General features: G+C 34.8%; 1 protein-coding gene across 2 annotated transcripts; it reads right to left on the bottom strand.

The window, feature by feature from the left end:
- Positions 1–9,345: 9,345 nt before the first annotated feature.
- On the bottom strand, positions 9,346–13,559 carry LOC133801238 (phosphatidylinositol:ceramide inositolphosphotransferase 1-like). 2 transcript variants are annotated; one of them, XM_062239411.1, is made up of 12 exons: positions 12,964–13,559; positions 12,736–12,825; positions 11,966–12,052; positions 11,741–11,809; positions 11,251–11,331; positions 10,778–10,849; positions 10,609–10,669; positions 10,420–10,522; positions 10,229–10,324; positions 10,027–10,073; positions 9,809–9,933; positions 9,346–9,696 (listed from the first exon to the last, which is right to left on the bottom strand). In XM_062239411.1, exons 1-12 carry the CDS (start codon positions 12,994–12,996, stop codon positions 9,616–9,618), a joined length of 945 nt encoding a protein of 314 aa, XP_062095395.1. In that variant the 5' UTR covers positions 12,997–13,559; the 3' UTR covers positions 9,346–9,615. The 2 variants fall into 2 exon arrangements, with proteins under 2 accessions (XP_062095395.1, XP_062095396.1); XM_062239412.1 differs by lacking the exons at positions 12,736–12,825; positions 12,964–13,559 and adding an exon at positions 12,300–12,322.

Here is a 13,559-nt window from a genome sequence, read left to right as displayed (position 1 = left end):
TAAGACTACTTGAATACTTAAAGAACATTTTGTTGTTGATGACAGTGTTGAATGTTTTAAACTAATTTGTGTATTGTTAATACAATGTTGAATGTTTTTACTTTTTGTTATTTGAAAATCAAGTTCATTTGTGTTATAATGTGTTATAATATCTATTACAATAACACTTTTTATAAGTAAAGAATTTTGTTATGCAAACTTCATTATATAACACAAAAAATGTGTTATACTAAAGTGTAGTATAACACAAATTTATAAGTATTGAAATGTGTTATATAATCGACTATAAAGAATATAATTAAACAGTTATCTATTTATTAAAATAACACAGAAAGTGTGTTATCGTTGACAGTATAATAACACATCTGTATAACAATGATAAAGTGTTATGTAAAGTACCCTGACCTACGATAACATAGTCGGTCTTAACACGTCAAAAAGTGTTATGGTATGTTTTGATAACACATTTTTGGTCTTATTAAAAGCATTTTTTCTTGTAGTGCATATACGAAAACCATATAAGTGTTTGGACATAACCAAATGCGCGAGATAAGATAGTTTGGACATAACCAAACTATCAAAAACATATAAGTGTTTGGACATAGCCAAATGCGCGAGCTAAGATAGTTTGGACATAACCAAACTATCAAAAACATAAAAGTGTTTGGATATAACCAAACACGCGAGCTAAGTGAGTCTGGACATAACGAAATTATCAAAAGGTAAAAGTGTTTGGATGTAACCAAATATGTGAACCAGATCAAAAACATAAGTGTATGGACTACAAACCAAACATGATCTTAATAGGTTTGGAACAAACCAGCTAAAACTAATCGACAGTAAGTTGGAACGTAAACCCACTTCGCGTTAAGTCAAGATCGAGGCAGTAAGCTGGAGTATCTTGCAAAACGATAGTTTCGACCTCATAACCTCAGGGAGCTACCCGAGGACGAGGAAAAGTAACTAAAAAAGTAAGATATAACTAAACCACTAGCGTTACGCGCCATATAAGTACCTTCAGGTGCATGGTAAAAGTAATCTCTGACCTTGACAAAATAACGAGATCGGATGCGGATATTTCGAGCAAACTGTGCATGAATGCATTGAACCTCGGGCTTAAATCCACCGTATGTTTGTATGAATAAATAGACATATAAGACACTTTAATATAAAATGCGTAAAATATTTCGACATAAGAAATGTAAAGCAAGTATAATAAATCAAAGCCAAAAATGGTATCACAAATATCATTAGTATGAGCTCAAAAATAGCTCATAAAACGGCAGCTCTTTCACAAGCTGTAACATTGTCTTATCCCCAGGGGCATAAAAAACAAAAAACCAAACACAAAAACTATTACAAGGTATTTAGAGGGACGCAGCCCCGAAGCAAGATCTAGGAAGAAGGAGCATTTTCCTTGGCCTTCTCAACATCTTTCTTGGCCTTCTCAGCATCCTCCTTGGCTCTCTCTGCCTCATCCCGAGCAGCCTCCTCCTCATCAAGCCAAGCCTGCCATTTAGCCACAAGTTCTGCCTCAAAAGAGCCTAAGAAGCTGGGGTCGAGGTCGACATTATTGGCCCAGATTCTATACATGGTCAGGTCGACCGCTCGATCCTTCTTCTCCTTAAACTCTGCAAGGAGGCGAGCTTTTTCACCCTCCATGATCTCGAAAGTGGCGGCCTTCTCTTCCTCAAGCTTGGAATTGATCTTCTCAAGATTCGCAACCCGGGCATTCACCTTCTCAAGCTCCACAAGCCGCGCATTCAGCTCCTCGAGCTCGGCTGTCTTGGCCTTTAGTTGTTCAGCTTAGGCCTCCATCTTTGCCTTTGTGGCCCTAAGCTCGTCACTAAGCTTTAGTTGGAGATCCTTCGACTCCTGAGCGAAAGACATGCTCGAGTGGACCTCATTGTTCAACTTATAGTTAAGTTGAGCCGAGACAGCAAGAGTCTGACATACGAAGCCATGAACAGAAAACTTACACAATATGATCGGCGGAAACAGAGAAATTGATGATTGTATAAGTGGCTGCAAATACGATCTCACAGAATCAAAGATGCCAACGTTGCTTTGTCTTCTTGGCTTGGAGAACATGCAAGAACTGGGCAAAGAAGTGTCTGGTTTTTTCTCTCTAAGATATTTAACGTAAAAGAAAAATGGGGAAGACGAGTGGGGATGTATTTATAGACCCCCAGGATGTTAAAAGTCGAACTAATCTGGGCCATTGGCCAAACTCCGTATCAGATCTGACGGCCATGGACAAATGAAATGATAGTACCATAAAGTTAGCAGGCGAACGAACGTGGGCAGAGTTTCAAGGCACTCAAGTACTTTGGTTAGCTAATACCCAACCGACGCGTGTCCACACTCGAGTATATTTGATGGTACGGTTCCTAATGGGAGTAGTTCAAAAGTTTCCTTCTCATAGGATTCGAACTAATACTTTTGAGAGGGAAAACTGTTACACCCAGATTTCGAGACCAGAGAATATGACTTCGAAAATTGGATTCATCAAGTATGAGCTCGAAATATATGAAACACATCGCATGGTCCAATTGTAAAATCTCCGAAGTAAAATGGCAATCTCGAAGACGTAACCTCGTGATTCTTTTTAGGCTCAAAATGGCATGACATTGGGATATATCCGTTATCGAGTGCCTTCGAATTGAGAAAGCCCGAGCTTGAGAAGTGCAAGCTCGAGTGTGATAGCCTCGATAATATTCATCTGCTTCGAGCAGATCTCGGAGTAAGATGGCAAGTTCGTAACGAGTTCGTAAGTCTTGACAGTCACGATACTGATTACTGACCTCGAAGATTCAATGAGTCACCTAAGATAACTCGTTGTGTATGTGTGAACATATTTATTGTTGTAAAATCCCAACATTAAGGGGATATTATTTAGTTTGTTATTCATTCCCGAGTCTTCAGGGGACGTTTCCTTGTATATAAAAGATATAGCATTTAATGTCATTATTTTAAATTGACATACAGAATATCTTCCCGAAATATGTGGGAACGGACTCTGTAACCTTCCCTATAAATAGAGAAGGAATGATCATTTGTAAGGGATCGATAATCTGGGATCTTGAGGGAAAGCTCTGGGTAATTCATCCTTGAAGAATTTCCAAAAAACTCTAAGTCTTAATAACACAGACTCGTGGATTAGACAGATTTAACTGTTGAACCACGTAAAAACCTTCTTGTTCCTCTTTACTATTCGTTCGCACCGTAGTTTATATTGTTTAATTGCTCTGTGATTTAAGTTGACGAAAAGTGGCGTCAACAAAAACTTATTGACCAAAATCATGCAAAATGTACCATTTGTTACTTATTTTATAAATACTTGGTACTCGATAGGAATTTTTCGTATTCGACAATACCAAAATTATATTTCAATGAAACATACGGTACTGAATAGGTATATTTCTTATAATTAAATAGATTACAATATATAAATTAATATTTATATAATATTATAGTAAATATATTGTCACTACAATACCCCACCATATATAATGCATTGCATATATGGGTAGAGAATGCAGTAGATGAATTTGCATTTCATGCTTTTATTCATTGCTAAGTAATCTTATTTTGGAAAGTTTTCTCAAGTTTCTAGTTGGATTTGTTGTTTTTCTCCTCTAAATGTGCAGGAATTTACCACTTTTTGGGTCGTTTTGGAAGTTCAAGTCAGTGTCAGTGGTGATATGTCGCTCATTAGACGACGATGTGTATAGCCTGCTACTTGGCGACTCATCGCCACATGCCCATATTTTGTGGAATCAAATACTTTTCACGCGTTTTTTTTTTTACTTGAATTCAAATGGGAGTAGACTAGTAGACTTCTAGAAGATAAAGGAAGTGCAATGCAATTTCGAAGGAGCAAAAACACATTGGAGAGAATTTAGAGAGAAAATTAAAGGAGTTTTGATTATTATTTGCTTTCTTCTTTATTTTTTTTATTTTTCCCGATTTTGATAATACTTTTTTTTGTAAGCCACATGGTAAGTGGTTATTGCTCTTATTTGTTAGGGTTTCGATGGATCTCTTTATGATTTTATTTCTATGAATTAATGTGCATTTAACTTTAGATTTTTATTCTCTTTGTGTTTTACTTTGATTCAAGGCTGCAATACTTATGATTCATGTATTGTTATGCTTTATAAAATCGTAATTTGGGCAAATTCAGATGGTGAGAATTAGTACTTGAGAGGAAAATGTTTAAACAATTCGAAAGTGAGTAAAAACAACTTAAGATAGTGTGAAATCAAGAGAGAAATATTATTTAGATAATCAAAAAAATTTGAGTAGCGACATTGGGAGGTGGAATTCAAAAATTATTTCTAGAGTAGATCTTAATGAAATTAGAAGTAAATAGTTATTACATAAAGATATAGGCTTGATATTATCTACACATTTTTTATGTAGTATGTGTAACATCCTCAAATTCCCTAATAAGGCTTAGTGCCTTGATTAGGGGGTTAGGAAGACAATAAATGATTAATTGCATTATTATGTGATGATATGCATGATTATATGAATTATGTGGGTTATATTATAATATGACTATATTTGCATGCATGTGGGTCTATTTCTTATTAGAAGGGCATTTTTGTGATTTTGGCCTATTAATGGCATATTTGAGTATATATGTGTTATATAATTGAGACCACATTATTATTTGGATATATTTGGATTATTCGGCACGAGGCGATCTTAGGGAGCAAGTTATCAGTTTAGTCATAACGGGTTTAAATACCCGACTCGGGGTGAGCCTGTGAGTATTTTGGTAATTTAGTACATTACCAGGATTTGTCGGGTAGTGGGAAACTATTTAATGATTATTTGAGGATATTGGAGGCAACAGGAATTATGAGACGTTAATTATGATTAACGGGGAAAAAATAGCAAAAGCCATTTTGCCCTTGGGGCATGTGATAAGTAAGTTAGTGGGCAAGGGGTATTTTAGACATTTGCTTGCCTAGAGGAGGGTCATACTCAAGAACCTTAGAACCTAGTAGAACCAAGAAACACATTGAAACAATCTCAGCTCTCTCTCTCTCTCTCTCTCTCTCCACTACGTTTTCTCTCCTCTCTATGTTGGCTTGGATTTTTGAGGAAAATTAGTGGAGTTTAAGGCTTGGAAGATTGAAGGCTTGAGGCTAGAACTGATTATCTACAGGTATGAGGTGGAATTCCAGTTAAGGTATTGATCTCCTTCCTCTAAACTCATTGATTTTTCATTGGTTTTGGGTGCTCTTGAGCTTTGAGGGTCAAGGTATTGATTTTGACTTTTTGGTGGGGTTTTGATTGAGTTTAGGGTTGGGTTTTGATGGTGTTAATGTGTTGATGATGTTTGTGGGATTGAATTATGGCATTGAGATTGTTTGGGAAGGATTTTTGGAGGAAATTGACTTGAGGAAAAGCTTGGAAACCTGAGTTCGTAGGGTCGCACCGCGACCCGCGTGAACCCAAAGCCTAGTGTCTCTTTGATTAGCGTAGGCACGCTGTGGCACGCATCCCTAGAAATTTAGGGTGAGGGAGGCTCTGACTTGAGGCGCGCCGCGACCCATCAGGGGGCGCCGCAGCGCGCATAGGGAGAAATGACCAAAGCAGGATTTTGAGTGATGGGAACTCTAACCTAAGGGCTCGGGAAGGATTCTACTTCCCGATTTAGTAAAATTCGAGGTCCCGGAGTCTAGGACTCAGTTCGGAAGTCTTTATTTACTCGATATTGATGAATATCATTTATTATGATTATGACTAGGATACAGCTAGGGCTCAGGAAATGATTGTGCTCGAGGGTCGTTCATATTTAACTTGTGCTTTGACCAAAGGTTAGAAATTTGCACCCAATACGTGATGTATGTGATTAGGGCTTGACCTGGTTGTTAAATATTGATTTGATTAAGGCTTGGGCCCCTATAAATAAGCATGATTATGATTATGCTTGTGATTGTTTGATTAAGCATGTTGAATGCTCTGTATCTGGATAATTGTTATATAATGTATGTATGTTTGCATTATCTTATTGAGAAAGGCTTGACTTACAAGTCAAGGACGACAATAGTGCGCTGAGCGCTGGTCGATATGGTTAGGCCTAATCAGGAGCGCATTATACACTTTTCCGATCCAATGGTCGTGGAAAATTATAGTGCCAAGTACGCAGAGCTAGCTCCAAGGCTGGTTATACAGATGATAGGGAAACGAGCCCCGGAGTGACTTATTAGTCCCATATCCTAGGGCACATGGCCCCCGGTATGACTTATTAGTCATTTACTTAGTGCAGTGAGCCCCCTGTGTGACAATTTAGTCAGTTATCTGCGTAGAATGCATGCATGAGTAGGGTTATTACTGCTAGGCATGCTTATTATGATTCTATGATATATTATTGATTGCTTATGAGCATGTTTAAGTTTTCTTGCTGAGCCTTGGCTCACGGGTGCTATGTGGTGCAGGTAAGGGGAAAGGGAAGCTGGATCAGCCGTGAGTTGGAGAGCTTCAGTGGCGACGTGCACATATGTGGCTGCTCGACCACCACGGTCGGGGTTTCTCAGATGAACTTGGGTCAAACCCTATTTTGCCGCTTAGGTCGGCTAGTTGTAACTTTTAGATTGTAATTACCCTTTTTAAATGTTATATTGGGATCCTATGTATGAACGCAAATATTTTAATGAAATGGTTATACCTTTTGACCAAAAATTTTAACCTTAAATTGTTAATCACATTTAGTTGCACAGTTATAGCTAAATGACTCGTTTAGCGAGTCTAACACTATTTAAAATACTCAGTGTAACAGTGTTGGCTATCCAAGGCGTTACAATATGCGAGGGAGAGACTATAAAGATAAACAACGCTTTAGGTTCTTTAGAATATTGATCTAGGTTTGACACATTAAAGAAGAGAATTATAATTATTTAAGAGTGAAATCGAGATTAACATTGTCATCATCTTGAGATTTTCTATTTAATTTTTTTTTAAATTGTTTAATATTTGTCGATTTTATTTCAAATTATCTTTTCTCAATTGTGTTTTTAGATAAAATTAGGTTTTTATATTTATTATAGTTAATTTATTTTTTGGATTCTAATCCATGTAGGACAATATCGATTTTTTACCACTTTATTAGTCGTTCGAGTTGTACACTTGCAAGCTTAGTTCATATTTTACACAACAAATGCCTTGCTTTACAAAGGGCACACTTCAGCATATTTTACGCAACAACAGTGGTTGGAGTGTTTTTGGTGCATTTTTGGCACAATAATAATGAAATATATTCCGAGTTGAACTACTCTAAATACGTAGAAACTAGTCTATAATATGTAATGATATTGGGTTATTTTCAGATGTGGTCTTTTTCTTTACACTTTGTAATACTTATGTTTTAAAAGTTGATTTTGTATCAGTTAGGTCTTTAACATTTTCAAATCGTACTATTTAGATACCTAAATACTATTTTTGTTTATTTTTTCTTTGAAATTACGTAAAAAAAAAAAATAAGTGGTGAATTATTCTTAAAATATTTTGACATTTAATTTATGACAATAACAAACATGACATGAGAAAAAAATAATTTCATAGCATTTTTAAAAATATTTAATATTTTTATAAATTAAATGAATGTTTTATTAAAAAAAATACTCTTATCTACGTCATTGTTTTATAATTAATATTAATAAGTATGTTATCTCGATTATCTTGATATTATCAATTTTTATTATCTTTATGCTTTTTATTTCATATAATCTATTTAAAACTTTATAATAGTGTATATAAAATTATTTATGTGTATATATATATATATGATTAGTTATAAGTTGCATTATAGAAAAAATTTACAAAATAAAAAATAAATATATTTATTATAAATATTGATAATCTCGTGATAGTTCAGTTATTAATATAAAAAATTTATAGGTAATAATTTAATTTAATTTATAAAAATATTAAATATTTTTAATGTCATGAAAATATATATTTTTTTAATGTCATGTTTGGTATTATTATAAATTAAATGGTTCAATTTTTTTTAAGATTGATTCACTATTTTTTTATTTTATTTATGTATTTTGAAAGAAAAATTAAATAAAATTAACATTTAAGGACCTAAATGATATAATTTGAAAAAATTGAAGACTTAACTGATACAAAATTAACTTTCGTAACCTAAGTATTACAAAGTATAAAAAGTAGAGAATATAGCTGTAAAAAAAACCCAACCAGATTTTGTCCTTATCCAAACCTTATATAGCCCTATGCATGTGACATTTTCTCCAATTTTCTTTTATTGACCAACTTTACAGCTTAATTTGCGCCAGATTGGTGATTCGGTCATACCCACAAGTGGGTCACACTCCATTCTTTTTCCCTACTCAAAAGATGTTGAATTGATCCCTAATTATAACAATAATATGGATCTTAGTTTATAAGATTGATCTTAGTTTCTTTCTGCTATGCAGTGTCATATCCATTTATATAACATATAAGGCCACATGGGAATGCTAGCAAACTTAGCTGTGATACAACCCATTTCTAATCTATAAGAATGGAATTTCAGATATTTTATAATATAAAAAAGGTATAAAAGATTGATATGGTGTTGTCCCATTTGATGTGATGATTGAGATTGATGTGGAAGAATTTAGCTTGTATTTATGAATAATATATATATATACTCTACACTCTATATACTATATATCATAGTAGTCCCTTTTCTCTATATAGTGGTGTTAGATGTTAATTATGCTAAAATGATTATGTACCCCATCCACTTTTGACCTCACATGATTTATTTATTCATGTATAAAACGACATGTCGCTATTTCAAACTCAGTTCAGAGAAATTTAAGACCAAACTCTATTATTATTTAATTAAATAAACATATAAGAAAGAACGTACAATTATGGACCGACTCATATTCCTTCCCCGGAGGAACAAATATCATGGCACGATATTATTGTATCATATCACGTGGGTTGCACCTTCATCATTATTATCATTTATTTCAAATATATTTTCTCATTTAAAAAAGGATATATATACATATTATCTTCTCAATTAAAAATAATATAAACTTTGGTCAACAGCCATATGCACCATAACCGTTACTTTTAGTCAAAGTTTAACATATATATTTATATGCATACGTACATTGAATACCACTCATTACAATGCCAAGTTTGAATATGATAATATATATAGATGTTTGGTGTGGTACCATTAAATTATATTCTTCTAGTTACGTGATAAACTATGTTAATGGTACACTACCACTAAATAATATTGCATTGTTTTGCATTTAAATGTATCGAAAAAAGGAGTAGTTGATTAATCCAATAAAAAGGTAATAATGTAATGCACTATTAGTAAATTAGATTAGATTCAGTGGCTAAAGACCAAAAACGAGACAGTTCATGCCATGTTACCAAAAGGGTTAAGAAAAAAATAAGGAAAGAAAAGCTGTGCAACAATTGGAAATAGTCCATGCTGATTCTGATATCAAAATGTGATCGTAACCAATACAATTCATGTGTTCCATTCCAACATAGGAGCCCTACAATTCAAATTCACGTTAGAACTTTTTAACAAGCTCCCACATTGGTCTCTTTCCGGTTCATCTAAGCACCGTTCATGGCACCATCAGCATGGTCTGTGTTTCCATCTTCGAGTATTTTCCCGTTGACTTGAGTTCGTTGCCTCTGCAAGCAACCAAAATGTGCAAGGTAAACAACAGTTCGGAAGGAAGAACGGAGAGAGAGAGAGTTCAGCATTTGTTCATAAGAATTGTAGTAAGATTCAGATTCAACATACCCGATCAGCAGGGTCCCCCGAGTTCCCGTTTAAGAGCTTGTGGTTCTCTTCTTTGGTTCTTCCGAAAATTTCCTTGCCGGTTAGTGGCAGCAAAAGAGATGCACCTCCACTCCGATCAGGCAATTCTGTGTCAACAAGTAACGCGGGTGAGTCAGGCAAGGCTCGATGATGATTAAACCCCTCACAAACAAAACAGAAAACCAAAGACAATATATCACCTGGCAACTTCTTGTCAATAAAGAATACCACCAAGTTAACAGTATACCTGCAGAAGAAAAGAATAATAAGTTTAATTTGAATATAAGAAACTCGAGAAGCAAAAGAAAGAACGAAAATAGTTCACTCGTTTTTCCTTTCCCTTCTCGCTAAATGAGAAACAAAATCTGTTCACAATGTACACTGATATCATAATATTCATACCAAGCAACAACAACATCAACTGTATAATGTTTGCGGGAGGCCACGATCAATAAACTCTGGATGACAGCAAGTAACCAAGCGAGCTGCTTTATACACCTGCAACAAAGTGCAATCGAAGAGCACTAAGAAACGACTCCAACTAGAAATGTAGCATTTTGTTTAACAAGTAAGCGTATTAAGTAATATATTACCTGCGAGTTCCGTATTTCTGATAGGTGAGCACAAAGACCAGAGTAAAGATCATGTGAGATGAAAATATCAAATCACCACAGCCATATATAACACCTCGAGGAACTGGCACAAGTGGAAAAACAAGTAAGCATAGATTATATTAAAACCAAACCACAATTGCGAAAAACTAAGACAAGGGAGTCACTCACAATTTAACAAAAAGACTTCAAGAGCACTATTGGGGGGAGGCAGCCTGGCAAGCTTTGACCCCTATAATACAAGAGAAAAGCACAACAATGAGTTACCTAATGTTAAATAAACATGCAACTAAAACCAGCAAATTCATTCCCCTCAATGTATACAACCAACGCAACATACCTCTCGGCAATGGTAATTTGGACCAGGAAGCTGGGTAGAATAGAATGTGAGAACTCGGAGAATTTGAGAAGCCTGTTGCAGAAATGTACGGAAACCATCAGAAAATTTTAGAGAATTGATCTGGCAATATAAACTACATACTGATTCATCAACAGCTGATGTTGCATGCATAGGACTTTTGGTAAAAATTAAACTGCTTCATCAGATAAACTTTCCAATAACAGTATTATGTAAATAAGCTTCAGTGAAAATAAATTTCCTCAAATTACTTTTGGTGTATCAGAGTTCAATGATAATTTAAACTGAAGCTAAAAACTCGATCAACGTATTTAAAATGTATTAGAAACACATTCTCAGATCATGCCACAAATGCTACTTCTCAATGGTGCCAATTTTAACTTGAATCATCTCGGTGGAAGTCTTCAATCAAAATTATAAGAAAACTAAATAAATTTCCCAAAGTCGTCACTTACAACTAAGAAAGCTAGAACCCTGCACCATACTAGCACTGTGTAGATCTTTTTGCTCTTGAAAATGAAAGGATGGAAAGTCCACTGCAACAGCACAAAGCACAATATCAGAGAAAATTAGCTAAAGTGTATGCTTTACAGGAGAATGGAGATGACTCTAGCATAACATTAGCTGGTAAACGTTTAAAAAGAGAAGAAAACTTTAAAAACATCCGACCTCCATATGTGGAAGTTTTTTATAGATGAATTCCTGCTAATTAATTTACAATTCAAGATGACTAGACAATAAAATTTTATTTAAGGCCATATCAAGCACACTGAAATCTAGATTGAAGACAGGCAGCTGCAGACTCAATAATCAATATCAACTTAACAGCACGCCTAAGAATACTTTGACAAGTCTCCCCAACAAGAGAAAACAAGTTAACAATAGCATGTAAAGCAAAACTGAAACCAAAAATAACATTGAATACAAGAAGAGAATAAACCTTACCAAGAAAAAGGACATAAAGATAAAGCTGAACAACGTCTCACTGATATATGCTTTGTCTAACCCAAGCTCCTGTATGCACCAAAATTCAAAATAAGAGAACATTTTTCTGCTGTAAAGGCTTTATACCATCAAAAACTACAAACAGAAACTACTGACAGTGTTGAGACACTCACATACATCAATACACAGAAGATAACAAAAAACATATAATCAATTGATACGTACTGGTAGAAGTATGAAGCCCACATCCTGAAGAGTTGGCCCCGGTCGATGTATATAATGAACTCCCCGGGCAGCCAGACCATGTATGTACTGTGGACAAAAATGGATTCAGATATAAGGCAAACAAATTAATTTAGCAATACCAGAAGAATGCAAGAAGAACATAATAAAATAAATGTCAACGTATTAAAAATAATGTATTTACATTATAATCATAAAACTTCTAACAAATATCAACTGATTAAAGACTAGTTGAATATCACACTAGTGGCATCACATTGAAAGATGGATGAGAAGGTGGGAAAATGATAGAAGTAAATCAACCAAGAGAATCTACCATCTAGAATGTGCTAGGCCATTCGTTTGGGACAAAATATTATTAACGCGTGGCCACTCACTTGACATGATAGTAACTTTATCTTTGTCCAAAAGCATAGATCTTCTCTCAAACTCAAAGTACTACTACGTAACAAACCATGATTATAACACTTTACCAATTCCTACTTTAGAAATTTCTAGACAAAATGCCCACAATTTTCATATGAAATGGCAAGATTGCTAGTCCTGCGTGTCATGTAATCTCTTGTCAAACACAAACCAGAGCTTGAACAAAATCAACCCAGTTTATACCAGCTCCAAAGGCAATCCCAATCAAGTATTTTTTTCTGACACAAATCTCACAATGACAAGAAGATTCCAGCTTCTTACAACCAAAACTTTCAGGAAAGCAAAAATCTTGTTAGCTGTATTCGAGATAAAAATGAAATATGAACCTGACAAATAAGTCCCCCTAGAAGATATTTCCAATTCTCGGCTAGAAGATTGAGCTCTGTGGTTGTCTCTGCGCAAATTCTCTTCCATAGCTTCACAGACCAATACGAAAATCAATAAAAGAAGAGATCCACAAATCAATCACAAACACCAAAGAGCAGAAAAATAAAATCTTTAAGCCTATCAATAAAAAAAATTCAAATCCCCACCAAAGGGAAGAAAAGACCAACCTTTGACGACTCGCGACCAATGTAAAACGACATCTTCCTCTTCCTCTTCTTTTTCGTGTATTAAGTGTAACCACCACTTCCATATTACTTCATAACCAAACTCTTTCTAAGGTCAACATCGCTCATCACCAAATTCTCACTATTACCTTTGCCCAACCGAAAAAAAGGAATCGAAAAAGATAAAGAAACCCACCGAAATCAATCAATCACGAGATCTGATCGAAGCCCACTTACCGATTAAGATCAAAGAAATCGAAGAGATGCTTTGAAAGAACAAAAAAGGCAACAAACCAAGAAAAGGGTCTTTGAGTATAGATAGAAAAACGCGTTACTTTGAAGAATCAAACCGCCGATATACACAAAATGAAGAAAAGGGGTTTATCTGAATCTCTTTCTCTGTGAAAAAAATGATTCTTGGCTTTTGAAGAAGTTGAGTTTATACGCGAGTTGAACACGGACGAAGCAGTTGAGAATTGGGATTTAAATAAAATTTGTAAAGAAAAAAAAAAGGTTTTTTATTTTACTTTTATTTTGTGAATAAATGACGATATGAGAAAGATCGCCGCTTTGCCTTGTTATGCCAAGTGCCAACGCGA

The sequence above is a fragment of the Humulus lupulus genome, chromosome 9 (assembly GCF_963169125.1).
Source record: "Humulus lupulus chromosome 9, drHumLupu1.1, whole genome shotgun sequence".
NCBI classification, from domain to species: domain Eukaryota; kingdom Viridiplantae; phylum Streptophyta; class Magnoliopsida; order Rosales; family Cannabaceae; genus Humulus; species Humulus lupulus.
This window is presented reverse-complemented; position numbering and strand designations above follow the sequence as displayed.

Bases quoted from the DNA above. Each gene is read 5' to 3' on its own strand.
- LOC133801238 (XM_062239411.1), bottom strand. From the start codon at position 12,996: ATGTCGTTTTACATTGGTCGCGAGTCGTCAAAG. The intron at 10,850-11,250 runs GTAAGTGACGAC...TTTCTGCAACAG, and splicing joins GGGTTCTAGCTTTCTTAGTT to GCTTCTCAAATTCTCCGAGT. The intron at 10,523-10,608 runs GTGAGTGACTCC...CACTTGTGCCAG, and splicing joins TGAAGTCTTTTTGTTAAATT to TTCCTCGAGGTGTTATATAT.